Source organism: Lissotriton helveticus, chromosome 3_2, assembly GCF_964261635.1.
Source record: "Lissotriton helveticus chromosome 3_2, aLisHel1.1, whole genome shotgun sequence".
Lineage (NCBI taxonomy): Eukaryota > Metazoa > Chordata > Amphibia > Caudata > Salamandridae > Lissotriton > Lissotriton helveticus.
The window spans coordinates 101,427,433-101,446,803 of NC_136062.1; the positions used below are offsets into that span (position 1 = coordinate 101,427,433).

At 42.4% G+C, this 19,371-nt stretch overlaps 1 protein-coding gene across 1 annotated transcript in view; it reads left to right on the top strand.

Moving 5' to 3' along the window:
• Positions 1–19,371, top strand: part of UNC13C (unc-13 homolog C) — a 1,503,140-nt gene that overhangs the window by 438,867 nt on the left and 1,044,902 nt on the right. The window contains exon 5 of the mRNA XM_078684856.1: positions 18,288–18,293. Coding sequence (XP_078540982.1) covers positions 18,288–18,293 — 6 coding nt within the window. The remainder of the gene's footprint in view (positions 1–18,287; positions 18,294–19,371) is intronic.

Consider the following 19,371-nt stretch of genomic DNA (forward strand, 5'->3'; position numbering starts at 1 on the left):
ACCTAGCAGGAAAATCCAACCTTCTCAAAAGTCAAGTCACTGACCTTCAAGGTAGGCAAGACCTGTTAGAACGCCAGCTCAATCACTTTGAGGGTTGTATGCACCGCAACAACATTCGCATACTAGGAGTGCCTGAACAGGCTGAGGAGCAGACAGCGGATTATTCATAGAGGACTTGGTGCTGCAGCATCTCCAACCTAAGGGTCTCTCTAAATATTTTTCAATCGAGAGGGCGCACAGAGTGGTAGGCGGCAAACCCAAACTGGGAGCACCGCCCGACCCCTTCTGGCGCGAGTGTTCAACTACCGAGACCGAGATGTCATATTACATACAGCAAGAGCTGCCCAGCCTGTTACCATAGATAACAGTAAAGTTACTTTCTTCCCGGACTTCACACTCAGGGTGTAGAGACAGCGCTGAAGCTTCCTGGAAACGAAGCGCGCCTTGCGTGATCAGGAAATCAAATATGCTATGCTCTTCCCTGCTAAACTGCATGTCAAACCTGGTTCTTCTCCAGCCCTGAGGATGCGTGGGACAGGCTTGGGGGCTAGCGCACAGTTGGGGAGCATAATAACAGAGTTGGTCTTGGGGCCGGACATCAAAATCGACGAGACTACCATCATGGGTCCCCAAGGGGAGGAGACACTGCCATGGAAGCTTCACCCGAACAGCGTCAAATGGACTAATAAAAGGAACACTGTGGTGCCCTTGCTGTCACTGCTCTATGCACATTTGTACTGCTATGTGGTGGTAATTTATGTTCGCTTGCTGCTGGTGCCAGTGGATCCAGAGACATAACTACACAATTAATGTTGAGTGCTAGGAGTGTATTGTACATGCAATGAGTCACAACTTGACTTTCTCTCCGAGTATACTAGTTCGGGATGAATGTTGTCCAAGAATTGTTGCCCCAGGGAGTAGTGGGTTGGTTCATGCACTAGCATATTTTAAGGGTGGGCTATAGGCACTCTGCAAGTTTGGGGTGGCGGGAGGTTTATTGCCCACCATGCAGGGAGGTAGGGAGGGGAAGGGTGGGGACTTTTTGGGAGTGGGAGGACATGTTTGTTTCATCTCAGGAGGGAGGGGTTTTTGTTGTTGGGCAATTTTAATTTTATGCAGCAATACTTTTCTCTAACAACAACACAGGTCACTATTTATGCTTATAGTGCACAGAAGTGGGAATCACAAGAGACACCCGTGTATATTCTCACTGGACCACCCGCAAATTTAGTGATTGCACAGATTGGCCTACAGGCACACTGTACAGCCCCATATCTACTGTATCACCAGGTTGCTACTCTCGCTGTATCTTCTCCAGCCAGGCTTTACAGGGGACCACTATCTATTCACTCATGGGACCACACACAGATCTAAGATTCCACATGTGGAATGTCAATGGCCTTAGGGACAAAATCAAATGGGGGATATTTCTTCAACACCTGAAGAGACAAGCACTGGACATCGTCCTCCTCATGCTGCAGGACTTAGGAACACTCCTTCTTGATCTTCCACTTGGCCTGTTAGTGATGAGAGGACTGTAATCTTGCGATGGCCAGCGCTAGACATCGCCTTCCGCCATGTAAAGACCCCTAGGGGGATCCAACTGGCCAATTTCCTGTCCACCATGGGCCTCATTGATATCTGGCGACAACTCAACTGAACCACCATCCAATTCACATTCCAATCTGGAGCCCACAATAGTCAATCACGGATCGTTCACCCATGCACAATACATCCACAAATTCTTCGAGTCTCATTGCCTTGCACACTGCATTTCAGACCATTCACCTATCCTTAGTAAGATAACAATAGGCACTCACTCGCGGTGTACAACCCTTACCATAAACCCCTGGGCGCTTAAGATACCACATATCAAAGAGACGTTAATCAAGGAAACTGAGCTGTACTTCAAAGAAAACGTAGGATCGGTCTCCTCAGCCCAAATTTTATGGGGGGCTTTTGGTGTAGTAATGAAGTGTAGAGCCTTAGCATTAAAGGTCGGTCATAAACGAGAACTCGTCAAACATGTAGAAGACCTCGAGGAAGATAACCTACTTAGGGAACTGGCACTTCCACTAACCCAGACCATGATGCACAGCACTCATTGTCAGTCGTGCATCGTGATTACCAGTAGCTCATTATAGAAGCTGCCAAGGCGAGGTACAAGTCAACCTGTCACAAGATCTACGAACACAGAGAAAGAACAGGCAAGCTCCTTGCCTGGCTGGAAAAGAGGGAGCAACTGCCCAGATGGGTTCATTCACTGCGTGGGCCTAATGGGGAGGTAATTCAAGACCCAGAGCGGATTGCTGATACTATCCATTTCACATCAGTATACACATCCGCAGGCACAACCCCACCGTCTGCGGCTGCCGACTTAGTCTCGACTATAAATGTTTTCTGCTTGTCCACTAAACACAGAGACCCCCTGGAAAGTCAACTCACTGAACAAGAAGTTCAATTAGCTATACAAAATGTCCGCTCAGGTAGGGCAATGGGACCCAACGGACTCCGGATTGAGTTTTTTAAATCAATAGCTTCCAAACTGTCCCCCTATCTACTCCAAATGTACACCGAAAGTTTAAAAAAGGGTTGCTGCCAGCATATTTCAGATGGCCTCCATCGTAGTTATTCATAAACAGGGTAAACTGCCAGATGATTGCAGGGCTTACTGACCCATCTCACTCCTCACAGTTGACGCAAAAATCTTAGCCAAATTGCTGGCCAACAGACTTATCCCCCATATCACTAGATTGGTGCACCCGGACCAATCCGGCTTTATGCCCGGGCGGACTACGGCCCTGAGCTTAAGAAGATTACATGAGGTACTGGGTAGACGCAATACGATCAGGGAGGATGCAACTCTGTTATCATTGAATGCTACAGTGGCGTTCGACACAATGAAATGGGACTTTCTGTTAGCGGTACTGGTGAGGATGGGATTCGGACCCAACTTTATAAAATGGATCCAACTACTCTATGCCTCCACACAGTTTCAATTAGCAAGGGGAACCAGGCAGGGGTGCCCTCTTTCGCCTTTGCTCTTTGCCCTGGTGCTGGAGCCTCTTGCGGTCTGGGTCAGGGAGGACCCACTGATCCATGGACTGAAGTGGATGGAGAGCCATGAGGACCGCATTTCATTATATGTAGATGATATCCTTTTATACATTGCCTCACCATTGCAGTCTCTCCACCATGTACGACACATATTCCACATATTAGGAACTCACTCAGGATACACCATTAATTTGACAAAATCTCAGCTCTATGTTCAGTGGGGGCACCACCATGCAACCTAAGAGGACATGACATCCCAGTGACATTGAGGGGCTTCCGATATCTAGGTATATACATTACACTTGATCCGGCCCTACTCTATGATGCAAATTTGCGCGAACCTCTGGCGCGTTTGCGCACTGTCACCAAGCTTTGGCACTCTCTTGAGACGTGCAACCCTCTTTAGGATGCTAGCACTGCCGCTCTTCCTCTACATGTTGCAAATCTTCCCAGAAAAGATCCCTGATACTTATTTCAGAAACATCGAGGGCGCCATACGAGCGTTGTTACAGGACGATCAAGCCCCTCGGATAGCCATGAAAAAATGTATGGTGGGGTGGTACGACAGGGGCATTGCACTACTGGATATTCAACTCTATTTCCAAGTGTCTCAACTGGTCGCAATTAACAGATGGGCTCATTGGGCCCAGGACAACCCAAAATTCCGCACAAATTGGTGGATTAGAGGACAGGGGGAATACAACAGGGCACTGTCCATGAACCACTGGAAGATAAACCTCATGGGGCCCACTGCGCGTACCGTAGATACATGGCACAGAGTAAATAGACAACTGGGCTGGCATATTAAACTCACACGGGCCACACCACTCTGGGAACCAGATCTCTTGGGATGTCTTTGCACCTGTCCAGGTTTAGATAAATGGGACCTTATTGGCATCTCAACAGTGGGGAACATGTAGATCTCTGGGAGGTTAGCCACCTTTGCAGAGCTCCAGCAAAAAATACCATATGGCAGAAATCGAAACATTCCGATACCTACAAATTGCCATGCAATCAAAGCAGTTTTGCCCAAGGATGACCCACTGCCCAAGGCCTCCCCACTAGAAGACAGGCTGTTACTCGACCCTTTGAATAAAAAGCTATATCTCTCAAGTATAAAAAATTACTAAATAGGTGCCTGGACCCCTTGGTTTGCCTGAGGCACTGTTGGGAGACAGACCTGGGCGGACTCGATGTTGAAGACTGGCGAGATGCGCTGGCATCTTCCAGGGAAGTGGCTATCCCCATGAGAGTACGCTTGGTCCAGTTGAAAATCCTCCATTGTGTATACTTAGATGCGGGGTCCTAGTCAAAATGGGTAGAAGGGTTGACCCTCTGTGCGTTAGATTATGTCGTTAAAAAGGAACTTTTTTCCACATTATTTGGGATTGCACAGGTGTGCAGACATACTGGGATGCGGTCACCAGGCAAATGGAAATGGTGGAAGGGAAGACCCTAAATACCTTCCCACAGCTCTGCCTATCAAACATCTGGGATGCCACTGTCCTCACGCAAACTGAGAAAACATGGGTTTCGCTGGGATGGGCCATTGCCAAACAAAATATTGCACAGTAGCGGGGGTGGGTGTAATTCCTGTTGTGCGTGACTGGGCCGCTGATATGGATAGAGCAATGATAGAAGAAAAGGATGTCTTCAAACACAGAGGATGCCCTAGAAAATGGGATTGCAAGTGGGGTGGGTTGAATAGATATAGATGCAACATATGCCTGGCTCCGACAGTTGAACTGCGACGCGACCAACACAACATTGTGGACTTACCAAATATTTACAATGTGATTTTGCATGAGGATGGGTAATATCATTGTCTATATGTTGACTAATACATGCCATATATATGTATACCCTGGCCCTGGTGCAATGTTATATCTAAACAGTGGACATATCTGGTATTGGCAATGTGATTCTGCATGGGGATGTGTAAGGTGATTCCCGAACACCAACTAAATCGATGACATAGATGAAATCCCCAAATCAAGGAGTACACAACAGATGATGTCATAACGGCAAAAATACAGAGTAGTCAAAATCAGAAACAATTCCTAAATGAGCCTCAGAAATTCTAGAACAAGTTACACAGCATCTCTAGTAATAAGGAAAACTCACAAATCTTCTCCCTCACCCACTGATTCAAGGGGTTCTTATACACAATTCTTGGATAGAAAATTAGCTTAAACCACAGATTCAACATGATATGTTCCCATGTATAAAATTATTTGGTGAATCGGAGCAATTCACGTCAATAACACTTCATATTAGTATTATCACATTTTCTAAGAAAGCATCCTATTTTTTCACTACACTGTCATCCAGAGGTATTTCGAACAAAATATGCAACAATAGGACAAAAGCAGTGAATAAGAATAAGAATAAACTGAGCTACGGAAACACAGCTGAAGGAACATGAAATTATTTTACAATTAGGAATACTAGAAAGTACATACAGAGGACAACAGGAACATTACATCAACTTGTTTTAGTTCTTTAGAACTTTAGGGAGAGAATATAAGCATGGGAACTAACAGGGAGTGGTTGAACTGAGTTATGAAAACAGCGAGAAAAGCAGCATCCATTATAGCCAAAATGGGGTTTTATCCAAAATGGAGTATAACTAAATCATGTTAATAAACACACTTCTATAGATTGTAATAAAATTGTTTTTAACAACAATCATATTCATTTAGCATTTACAATTATGATCTGACATAAAAATAATTAATACCTAATATTATCCCACAAAAATATAAACTTTAAAAAAAACTCTGAAGTACTGTAATTGAAATGTGAAATTTGAGTTTTGATTCGAGGACAGCAAAAACTATTTCTTAATGCAAGCATTCTGGAAGAGCATTTCACAACAGACAATCAAGAGGTTCTAAGCATCGACCACTGGATGGAGAATGAGAGTTTTTGTTTGCAGACCCATATTTGCACTTATGTTATGTGATGTTATGTTATGTTAACAGAACATAACATAACATAACCCATATTTGCACTTATGCAGCTTTAAGGCATTTATATGCAACAATAATCCTGGTGTTTGATCAGTTGTATGTTTTATCAGTTGTTTACCCCTATGCCAAAAGCAATCCTGCATTTAAAAAAGCAATCAGGCTGTGAATTTACCTTGTTGCCAATGAAGGTTGTCCTAAAATATTGCTTTACAGGAAAAGATTCCTTTATGGACATGGTAGATAAACATGATGGTGAATATTATTTGATACTACCCCTGGTGACAAATATGTTATTGTCTAGTTGTAGCTTATGTGATGATGATGGGTTTATGTTGCCAAGTCATCCTGTGTGCCTTGTGCACCCCCATTTTTTGCTGAGTAACTGACTGTCCCTGGGCTCTGTCTAACCGGGCCCAGGGCGAGTGCTAACGTTGAAAACACACATATACATGAGGGAACACTACAGTCACAGGTGGTACAGGTAAGAGCGGTGGGGCAGGAAAGGTAGGGGGAAGGCAACAGATGTTGGAATAGAGAATCAAATTAGAAAAAAAAAAAAACACATTTACCTCGCGCTAGCCGCTTCGCCGATCCCACGATGCAGCGAGCGCAAGCTAAGTGGTTTTATTTTAATTTTATATTCTGTCGACGGCCCCAAATCCCCTGTTGCTGCTGCCCCACCTTTCTTACCTGCATTGGCTGCAATTGGTACACTATATATTAGGGTACACTTATTATTAGCATAACCTACCCTATAAGTCCCAAGTACATAATAAGGCAGGGGGATTAAAACTACATTTAAGTACCTGGTATATAATAGGGCATGGCAGTTTAGTGATCAGCCTTTTCCGCACTTGCATGTGTGCATTGCTGAGGATCTAAGGTCATTTTACGAGCAGCCCAGTGTTTCAGCACTACTTTTAAATGTAAATTGGGCCCAAAATTGACTTTGGTGGTAGGGACACTTAAAAAGTATTAAACCACAATATGTTGCCATTTTATAGTACCCCCAAGGTCTCCCCTAGGAGACTCCACCGTAGGAGTCCCAGGGGTGGGGGCTTATGACAAAAGGTGTTTTATATGCACTGGGGATAAAAAGAATTACACATTTCACTTTCCTCATTGTAGTAAAGTGCCTTCAAACATCAACTTTGGTGCTAAGAGCATTGTGGAGTGAGGACCTACACAATTGTTGTATATTCAGGACCCCTAACGTCTTCTCAAGGTGTCCCAGGGGTGAGGGGTCATGTAACTATGAGCAGGGCCCTTATACAATATATTTTACATAACCTGATGATGGAGGAATTGCACATTCTAGTTTCTCCATTGTAGATGCCTATCCCCATAGGATAACGTGGCAATTATTTATAAATACAGGACTATCGCTTGGAATAAAGAAATTGCATTAAAGGACCTAGGAGAATGGGATTGATAAATCCAACAATATGCCATTGTTAAATTTATCCTAACATATACAGAAAATAAGTTATTAGACGTTCTTGTCCGTAAGCCAAAATTCAGCCTTCCTCTGGTCTTTTAATTGATGAGAGGTAACAGGATTAGCCAGGCTGCTTTGATGAAATGATAAGTGGCTCACCCAGAGATAGGTTATCTGTTTGAGAAAGCTCTGCTACACAGGAATGACAGAGCATGGGGGGAGGGATCGTAAAGCAAGAAGCTTCAAAGGGAAATAGTGCAGGCAGGGAATGCCAGGTCCAACTTCCCACCAGACCTCTGACCCAGCCAGATGACAGGCTTAATGCAGGAATTTGGAAGGGGTAGGAGAGCTATGGAAATGGGCCGTACGGGAGGTTTGGTTAACTAGTTCTTTACCCTCTGCTGAGATTTCAGCCATACTGGCTTTTGGAGGACTAGTGCTTTCTGGGAGAAGATTATGCCACACTTTGGAGGAAGTGGTCATGCTCAGGGGTGTTGCCCTGCACCTCATTGGACAGGGGTGCTCTCCTACTCGACCCCAGAGAACACAAAATAAATAAGTGGGCGGAGCAGAGCCTCTCAGATCTGCCACTTGAAGCTAAAAGAAGAAGAAGGCTTTCCAATCTGGAAACTGTATGTACACCATCAGGCCCTGTATTCTGACTGAGTACACCTGCTGCATTCCCTTGAACTATAGCTCTTTGGATGTACCTTGCTTCAAGAGGACTAAAGAGTGGACTCCCTATAAGCTACAGGTTAACAGAGCTCACTTGGATTATCACTACCAAGAATCCCCTGCCTTGAGTGCATCCAGTGGATTTGTCATGGTTTGACCATCTTGGAGATTCCAGACCCTTGGATTGTGTTTCGGACAGTTTGGCCCTCAAGAGAAAATTCAGGAAGAAGTTTCAGAAGCTTGGAGAAGTGTGGAGTAACTTTGGAAAAACCTCCATAAGTGGACCGACTCAACTGTGAGAGCCAACCGGCCACCTTCAACTGCAAGCCGGCCTGACCTGCTGGCTCGCCCGTTGAAAAGCTCTGTAGCTCCGACTTCCAGAGTATGTCTGGAAGCTCCCTGAAAAGGAAGCCGGCAGACCCTCACTGAATCCGGACGGGTGAAGAGCATCGAGGGACCCAGGCAGAAAAAGCTCCGGCAAACTTTCTAAGTCTGAAGGTAAAATCTCAACTGTTGCCTACCGCAAGGGATATCTGATCAGGGCTTAATCGCGATCAGCCTGAAACTTTGACTTTGTCCCGGTCAAGTACGACCAGATGTCCCAAAGTAACGCTATAGGTTTCTAACTGCTTGACAGTGCAAAATCTTTAAAAATACACATTCCATTTCCCTACATTGGATCTTTGTCGTTTTGGTGTCATTTTAAAGGTAAAGATATTTCCTATTTTTATAAATTAGTATTTGATTTTTATTGTGTATTGTGTGTTAATTATTTACTGAATTGGTGTGTTTAAGTGGCTTACATACCTGTTTCCTAAGTTAAGCCTGCCTGCTTTCAGCCAAGCTACCAAGCTTTGAGCATGGGAATTATTTATTGAGAGTTATACCTAGCCCTAGATCATGTTACTTGCCGTATTGCCATTAGTCAATACATATTTACCACTACTAATAACCCACATTTCAACAGTATGTGACTACGTGGGTAGCAGGAAAGCTGCACTTTTATTACAATATAGATGTTTGCTAGGTGATATGTGGATGATGAATCTGCTTATGTTTCTTCCATATGGATTTGCAGGTAGGGCTACAATGATATACCTACATGACATCACTAGAAATTCTTTCTGGCCAAGTATGATAAACTATTGTCATCAATGGAATCACTGGGGTACAATTCTTAGTTGTTTTATTAATGTGAAGAGCTAGAGAACGTGTTACAAAAAAGGACAGCACATCCTCACATTTTCTAACTAATACCTAGCTCCTGTGCTGCATACCCTCAGCAGGGTCTGGGTGAGGACACAGGATTGAGGTCAATAATATATATTGCCCTATAAAGTAGAATTTCGTTTATCAATTGAGTTTGACACTAACCAGTGTATATTCCTTTTCCTTTTTACTGCTCCCTAAATTATTCCATCTGGAATCTCCTATTATGCTTGCAGTTTTATATCCAGTCTTATGTGGAGTACTGATGTGCCTTATCTTGTGTTTAATTATGCATTCATTGGAGACAGATTCACTTACCACACAACACTTAAATATGACAAACATCCAGTTCTCATGATTGAGATTGCTTTGGGATAGGTAGTAGGTGTATTATCAGATATGCTGTGTGCAGTTTGATGGGGATGTTTTCAAAATTGTCTGCTCTGGTTTGTCAGTTACAGATCTAGTAATGGGGTTATCTTCCGGACATTGTACACATCGGTGGGAATGGCAACACCCATCCTTAACTCTTTAAGACAGGGCTGGAGTGGAGGTAGAGCCTACACAATCTACACAGGGTGAAGTTGCACAAATGCAGATGGAATAAGATGGCCTGAAAGAGGAGGAAAAAAGGAGTTGTTTATAGGTGAGCCAATGCATATGATGACAGAAAATCAAGACACCTTCTGTGCTCTACCCTAGTTTTCCTAGTTGTCCAGCAGTGGTTTCACTCTTACAGGTGGTAGTGTCAGGAAGCAGGAGACACAGAAAAGCAGGCATTTTAAAGTAAAGTGTATGTATTGTTGGACCAGACATACTTGGGGGCAAATTTACAACAACTTGCGATAAATATCGCAAAACGCTGCTTCGCGTTATTTCTTTGATCGCCGGCTATCACCGGATTTCAACTCCGAGGCGATATGAAATCCAGCAATAGCGGTGAAAAGCACCAATATCGCTTGAAAAACAGAGATAAAATGTGTTAGATAATGAAATACTTGCTGATACGACCCTGTGCCCTTAACCCTGCAATCTGCCTCCCATTATGTAGATGGCTTAGTAAACTTTTAAGCATGTGTTAAAATCCTCCGATAAGGGGGCTTAGCGCGATTATTCTTGTCACTAAGCGGGTCTGCTGCAGGCTTGTAAATACCGCGAAGCCTTGTTAACGACTATTTCCATGTTGTTTTACTCCGGAACGCCTACCTTGCATGTCATTAGCGATGGCATACAGGGCGATAAACAAACGGGAGCAAACTCACAAAAACTAGCGCTAACAAGACTTTGCACAAGCTTGTTAATAGTGCGATGTATGTATTGCTGCTTTTCTGGCTTTTAAAGCCAGAAATGAGGCAATATGGCCCTTGATAATATGCCCCAAACTTTTGTGCCATGAATCCTCCTGTTTTTGTTGACTTTGTTTTTGCTGGCCTTAGCACACTGCGCTCTTTACCACTGCTAACTTCTAAACTGCTTGTGCTCTCTCCCTAAAACATGGTAACAATGGCTTCCACCCAACTGGCATCTTTAATTGACTTTGATGTCCCTAGTAAAGTGTTACTACATATACCCAGGACCTGTAAATTAAATGTTACTATTGGGCGTGCAGCACTTATTGCGCTACTCGTTGCAGTAGCCTTTTAAAACATCTCAGGCCTGCCATTTCTGCCTTTGTGTGCAGCCTCAAACTTTCATTTCTATCTGGCAAAATGAAATACAACTTTTGTCAGGCACAAAACTTCTTTTTTATAAATATGTTACCCCTAGGGTAGGCCCTAAACAGCCCATAAGGCAGGGAAAAAAAAAAGTTAGATGTGTACTTTTTAACTTTTACATGTCTTGGTAGTGAAAAACTATTTTTTCACTACTGCAAGGCTTTCCTCTCCCATAGGATAACATTGGGTTATCTTATTACATTTGAGTGATAACGTTCAATTGGGAGCAGCTAAGAAAGCTGAGTTTGGTTTCTGAAGAATTGTAATTTAAAACCCTCTTTAATGATAAGGTCGGATTTTAAATCACAATTCTAAAAATTTAACTTTCAGAATTTTGGCATTTTTTTCCCCAACCATTTGGTGTCTGCAGCATGTGTAAGGCACATGATTAGATGTATCTGGTAGTTGGTGTTTGTGTATTGCCCTTCAGACAGTGAGACAAAGACGGAACAGGTATTGGCCGGATGGGCTATGTCTGACTTGGTAGGGGCTTGTGCTGTCAACTACCACACTTGCACATAAAAATGCCTCTGCTTCATCACTCCCTCAACACCAGATGGTTAAGCACAGGTTAATTTGGCATTGGCTTCTGTTTCATACTAGCAAGAGTTGTGGTCGTTCCTTGAGTAGGGCTTCACAACCTCAACCAGTAACCCAATTTCCTACATTAGTGGCAGCTGTGGGATCCAGTACTTTGTGTTTGTGAAGTACCATACAGTGTTTTTGTGTGACACTAAAATCCCACATAAATAATTTGTTGCCATTTTGAGTTTTTTTTAATTCTCCTAGATTGGCTCTTTTGCTTTTTTTAAATCCACCCTCATTTTACATGACAGCCTGTGGGTACCCCTGCATGGATAGAGTTTGAGCTTGCCAACCTAGATAACTATACTTTGGTTGAGCTCAAGGAGTTTGTTCAGGAGAGGGGACTTTCAGCCAAGAGGAACAGTAGGAAGGCTCTGAGGGTTTGGGCAGAAGTTCATCAGTCATTGGCAGCAGCAGGAGAAAGGAGGGGGAGGAGGATGTGGAGGAGCAAGAGGAGACAGATCTATCTGGAAGTGTAGCACACACAATGAAGGGAGGGGGATATCTTGTCTCTGAATTGTAACTCCATCCAAGGGCAGCAAGTAGTGTCTACTTGCATTACCATCCCCAGAGTAGATAGTAGACAAAAAGGCTGAAAGGGAGTTTAGGCTGCATATGGCCAAACTCAAGATGAGAAAGATAGAGGAAAAGAAATCTGAGGCAGAGGGAGACTTACATGGGAAGAAATTGATTCTAGGTAATGAAGTGATGCTTCTAGCTAATGAAGTGAGCAGAGGAGAGCTGGACCTCAAAGTCATGCACGTGGAGTCCAATTGGCGTAATACTGCAGTGTCCAATGGAAATAAAAAGGTTCACATTCCTAAAGATTTGGTGCCTAGCAATGGGGTGTGGGATGATATCAACAAGTTATTTTCAGCCTATGAGGTAGTCCTAAGGATGCACAGGTTCTCAGAGGTGTATTGGGGAGGGGGCAATTCTCTGGAAACATATGCCTAAAGTGGAGAGGTACACCCTGCTCACATTAGAGATATAAAACAAGATAAAGTATGCCCCCATGAAATCCATCCTTGTCACCAAGTTTGGACGCACCCCCAAAGAAGTACCGCATGAGGTTTAGGAACAATTAGAAACTGGTAAACCAGACTTGGTTGCTTTTTTATTATTTCAATAAGGCAATAGGGGTTGGGAGAAGTGCAGCAAAGTGAATGATTTTACTGGGTTGTACAGTCTTGTTTTGAGAGAGCACATGCTCAGTACATGTTGTGTGGATCTGCACCAGCACAAAGTTGATGTCAATCTCACTGACCCCATAGAACTTGCTAAGAGAGGACCTTTGGGTCAGTACCACAGTGTCCAAAAAGATATTGGAGGTGATCACCAAAAGGGTGGACAGGGTCCTCACCAGAAAAAAGAGGGGCAGAGACAAAACAAAAGAGTACTCTAAAGGTCCCCTAAATAGTTTCAGGGGCAGGAGTCACAATCCCCACCTGCGCGAAGGAAGAATGTATTATTTGATCATAAGTCCTAAGGGAAGACCTCCCTAAGTGCAACGAGTGCCATAATGTCAGGCCCGCAAGCCTAGTAAGAATTAGAAAAGCAGGCAGTAGGTCATCATCAATGGGCAGCGGGTGGAGGCTCTGAGAGACAAAGAAGCCAGCTTTCAGGTATCGGTTGGTGTCATCAGAGCCAGTAGTCCCTAATGTATTCAATCAGGTTATAGTAGCTGACAACCATGAGTCACTACCTAGTGGCTCTGATTCTTTTTGAATGGGGTTGGGGGTTCTCAGGTTCTTTCAGGGTAGCTGTAAGTCCATACATTCCTGCCAATTGTCTGCTCAGTAATGACATGGATTACACCATCTGGAAAGATGTGGAGCTCTGGTCTCACCTGGAGATGTCAGGTTTGCCAGAATGGGTGTGCCTGACTACATGGTCTATGGCCACCAAAGAGCGTAGTCAGGGGACTGAAGCCAGGAAAATTGGCCCAGGTACCTGCTGAAGAGTGGAAAGGCAAGTGGGTAACCCAACCCTGAAACTCCTGCTGTCCAGGAGGAGACTGAGCCTGAGGACAATGTCCCGGAACCTACAGGGGAGGACATTGCAGCCCCGGAAAACTTACCGGAGCTGCCTAATTGGCAGAAGGAAAGATGACCCACCAGGCAGGAGTTCTGCAGAGCATAGAAAGAGTGCCCCGCACTGGAGGGCCTATGGAAGCAGTTCGAGGCCCAGGCAGCTTGTGAGACACCTCTGGTGATAAACAGATTTAATAGGAGAATGGTCTCCTGTAAAGAGAGGCTAAGGTTCCTGAGCCTGGTGCAATTTATTGAGTTGGTGGTCCCCCAGTGCTACAGAATTTTCTTACTGGAGTTGGCTTAATATGTTCCCCTGGTAGGTCACCTAGGGCAGGAAAATGCCTATGACTCACTTTTATTGGCCCTGGATGAAGGTAATCTCAGGCATGCCCTGCAGATCATGTCCCACTTGCCAGGCTAGTAGTAAGTCAGGAGGGAAGCACAAAAATCTGCTTATTCCCCTTCCAGTCATTGGCACTCACTTTTAAAGGGTGGGCATCAACATTGTTGGGCCTCTAGAACCTAATACATTCCTAAGCAACAGGTCATTCTGGTCTTGGAGGACCATGCCACCCGGTATCCAGAGGCTACACTAGTGAGGACAGTGACTGAGCCTACTTTGGCCAGGGCACTGATGGGGATATTTACTTGAGTGGATTTCCCCAATGAGGTATTATATGACTGGGGTACTATATTCAATTTTAGCCCATGAAGTCCTGGTGGGACGAGTGTGGAGTAACATACACGTTCTCCTTACTCAATTACACTTAGACCAATGGGACAGTGGACATGTTCAACAAGACACATAAAGACATGATAATGGGCCTGTCACAGCCCTTGAGGAGAAAGTGGGACATCCTCTTGTTATGCCTGTTGTTTGCTTACAGGGAGGTATAACAGAAGGGAGTTAGATACAGCCCCTTTGATCTTCTGTACAGTCACACTGTCAAAGGGCTCTCAGCCTGGTAAAAGAGGGTTGGGAGCAAGTTCCCAACAAAGCCCCTCAAGATGTGAACTGCTATTTGCTGGCCCTCTGCACCCAGAGGAACCGCTTCTGGGCGAATATGAGAGAGACTCTGGTAGCCAGCCAGGAGGTCATGAAGCTCTGGTATGACCAGAAGGCCACTCTGGTTGAGTGTCAGCCTGGCCAGAAGATGTGGGTGATGTAGCCCCGGGCCCTGCAAGAACATTGGTCTGGACCTGATGAGGTGAAGGAGCAGATTTGGGAGTTCACCTACCTGGTGGAGCTCAATACTCCCAGGAATCCCTTATGGGTCCTGCATGTAAACCCCACTTGAGAGGTTCAAAGTCAATATGCATTCACCCCACAACCGGTAATCCAGTTAACAACAGTGTTACATATCCCATTTACTTTGTTTGTAGTTGACAACAGAGCATACAGGATGGCACATTACACATGGGCAAGTTTAGTGATGGCTCATATAGGAAGCGTGGAATTTAGGTGATAAGAAATGGGGAATAGAAATGAGGAGTTGCAAAGGAGTGATTGTGTAGTTCATAATGTTTGATGAAATCAATAACCTATTGCTGATGTTAGTAGCAATGTGAGTCTTGAGGTCACTGTCCCAACAATCCCTTATAGCACTTATGGTAGAATACATTTGAAGTGTGGTTAACATTATTAACATCTGAGGCATTTAACAGGGTATTGCAGCTTAAACATGTACTACATGGTAGACAAAAACATGAACCTCAGGTAATTATACTGTGAAAGTTGAACAGTTTTATGTAAATTTACCTCATAACAACGTAGAAATGTGCTTTAAGGTTAACATAGACAATGCATGTCAAAATAGTGGTTAGAGAAAATTTGCTTTTATTAAACATGCAAAAGGTGAAAATGCTGCTAATTTCTGCTAAAAGCACCCATTTCTAATGTTCTTTCACTGCTAAACTTCAATATTTTCTTGATTTATTCCTATCCTTTTAATAAAATAAATGCCTTTTTGTAAATGCTGATTTAACATTATAACTGAACTGTAGAACTTGTCGTCTTCCTGAAATGTGCTGTTTGCTGCAAAATGTTTTCTTCCTTCCTCACACCAAATGTCTTCATCATATTTTAGATAGTTTCATTTGCCACATGTTTATAATGAACAAGTATATTAACGAAAGAAAATGCTTGCTGTAGGTTTAACTTCTGTGATCTAACCAGAATTTACTAGATAATAATGTTTAATGTCACAGAGCAGTCCATTGTCACACAATGCGACACTGAATAGCTAACAGACCAGGCCTGCAACCTTGCATGAGAAACTTCCTAGATGAATCTTTTTGCAATATGCTGTAGCCAGACTCAAATAACTGCATGTCGACATAGACGTTTGTCATGGAAATTAAGAAAGAAGATGATAGAAGACTCTTTCCTATTGGGGAACAGCGTTTACAACGCAACTTTTACAACGCAGTACCTTTACGACGCAACCATTACAACGCAAGTCATTACAACGACTTGCGCTGGGGGGCGCTCTAGGATAGGGAATAGTTTTAATTTACTATCCAACACCTTCCCTACTATCCACGGGGACTGGAGTTGGATAGTAAATTAAACTATTCACTATCCAGTGCCCCCCAACGCAAGTCGTTGTAACGACTTGCGTTGTAAAAGTTGCGTCGTAAAGGCATGCGTTGTAAAAGCATGCCTTGTAACGACATACATCCTTTCCTATTGGATAGAAATGATTCAATATTTGCAACATGTTTTGTCCTTTCTGTATAGTATGTGTTCCTAGCCAGAGAGTATAGGCTTTCTATGCACACCTACCCTGCGTGTCCCATATCACTTTGTTGTGCTAGCCCGAATTGTCATAAGCTACTGCTAATAGTGATTTGTTTTTTTTCCTTACCCTTTGTGAGGAAACCTTCTATGTTTATACTGATCATAGCTACTGCTGTTATTAATTCCTTTCACCTGTTATAACAGTTGCTATTGCTGCAGTTAGGTAGCTCTGCCGAGTTTCCAGAACTACTCTTTATGGGGAGTTTTGCCTTTTCATAGTTATTAGTCTTTTGCTCCACATTTTACTTTCATCGGTTCTTGATAGGATAGGTTAGGTCCTGTAGATTAAAATAGGGATTTACTTGATCAATCTAAATAAAAATATAACAACACAGACTAATCTCTTAAAGAGAAAATACAATTTCAAAAACTTCATCAAACCTCTCATCATTGACTAAAAATGAAATGCTGTAAGACAATGATTATTTTTGAAATGTTTTTGGGTTGTGCTCCATTCTTATACGGTGGCAAAGATTCATTGACCTGAAGAGACATGGAAAGTGGAGTTTTGCTTAGCAAGTTTAAAGTGGAACTATTTATAAATAATTTTTGAGATAGCCGGGAATACCATGAGTGATGTGTCATAATATCAAGGCACCTAGTAGTTGCATCTCATAGGTTGGCTGTAGGGTCAGTTGAGTTGACATCCAAAATGGTTGGTATGGCAGCAGAGTATAGATTGTATATCAATGGGCCTGTGAGGTAACTAGGCAGAGTTTATTAACAGAGCCTAGTTGATGGCTGTCACCATACTTGCGTAAGTGTCGCAGACACTTGCAAAATAATTCATGGAGTTTATATTGTTTTTATTGTTGTAAAGGTGTTGTAGATAAACATAGCCAAAGAGTCTGAATTATGAACTTGTTGTTGGGGTACTTTGACATTAGGGAGGAGACATTCCATGCTGAATCATTACTTATTGTAAAGTCCTAGCCTGCCCTTATTGTAATCTTCCACATGCATAAACCACTAAGCAAAACTATTTGCATCCAGAAATCTGTGTTCACAAATCTAGGCAAAACCCAGTCTACCCATGATTTAAATATGCAGACTTGGGTGGGTCGTAGGCTCAGCATATATAACTTCACATAATTGAAGATATCAGTTGTTTAGAGGTTTAATAACGTGCAAAACATGAGCATGCTTATATTTGTAAATACATGTATGTCATGTGAATGGTGCTATAGGAAATTTTGTAGCACAGCTTTGATTGCTAGAAATGGCAGTTTCTATGTTTTCCTAAAACTGGTCTTTTGTTTTTTACTTGTTTTTTACATGTTGAGTTGTCATGAAAAAATGCCCAGCGACATTTGATTTATTTGAATATTTAACAAAGGAAATGTTACACTAAAAGAGATTGTAGAAATGCTTACCCTTTATTGAGTACAATATTCTGTTGTAATCCTACATTTAAATAATTTGATATTTGATATTTATGGTTTTTTTGTAAAGCGCTACTATCGCTCCGGGAGGAGCATCTTGGCGCTGCGCCCACAGCAGATCTACTAGGGTAACATGGATCAGATGGCTGCGAGTTTGTAGTTTTACATGTAAATAATCATTTAAAATATGTTTATCAATTCTGCTGTCAGAATGGACCATATGAAATCAAATGAGGCAGATGTTCTATTTCTTGGCCTCTCTCTTATTAAATCAATCTTATTATACATCTGACAATAAGGAACATTTGTCTATTTTTCAAAGCATTCCTTGTATCTATAGTTAATTGCTAAGAAGATCATTGTCGTTCTAAAATCTTTAACATTGTTTTCATTTCTTTTATTTTGTGTCCCCTCCTACAAGGCTATGGTAAGTTTATTTTTTATCTCTACATGTTATGTTGTCTATGAGTTATGAACATCCCATTAATAGCTTTATATATTGTCCCTTTAATTAGTGGTAATTGAAAAATTGTTTGTATGTGAGATATCCACAGTACATAATTGTCTATTAATTACAATGCTTTCAATTTAAAACACAGATACAATGTTTCCTTACATAATCCAGTAAATATGCCACTTGAGGCACATACTAACAATAGATTTTTGTAAAAGAGTATTTGAACAATCCCTTTGATATAATCTTATTTAGTATATTTATACTAATTTAAACTTATAACCATTGAAGAGAATAAAAACAATGATGTAAAGAAAAGGATAACAGTAAGGTATTCCTAGAACTAACAGATGCAGCATCTTGTGAGTCTTAGGACAGAACCCTTTTGGCTCCGAATGGACTCTTGTGGTGTAGCTGTCAGAACAGATTTCAATGAAAGCTTGTTTTACAATGTTGAGTTCGCAGTTATACAGATTTTAATAAAGATGTGTAATACTAAGCTTCGGATGTGGTATTGTCATTGGTGGCACCCAGGCTGGTGAAAAAGCTACAACAGATACCAATATAAATTAGGACTGCAAACCATAAGGCCAAAGTGAGGATATTTTTGTTCAAAGGAGATCAGTTCCCTTAGAAGAGAGGCACATCACTAACATTAATTAGAGTTTTGTCTGAGCGGGCATTATTTCTAGCAAGAGAGCGCCCAAGGTTGAGTTGCTTGTGGGCCATTTTTTACCTTGTAAATGTTGCACAAATACTGGCAATTTTTTTTTGTCAAAAGGCGTCTGTATTATCTTAACATGTATTTGTGATCTCTTAACCTGTCTACGCAAGGTAAAGCGTGCCAAAATATCTTGCTTATGAATGAAAGTGTGCTTTGCATCACTGATGGGTTTAGGCACTCAGTAGGTAGGCATACATGTACTCTGTCACTCATCTTTGCAATCATGCATATTCAACCATCCACCACCCCATTATTGCATTCACCCTTTGACACAAATTCAATAAAACACACACAAATTCAAAATCATATGCACAATAAGATAAAACA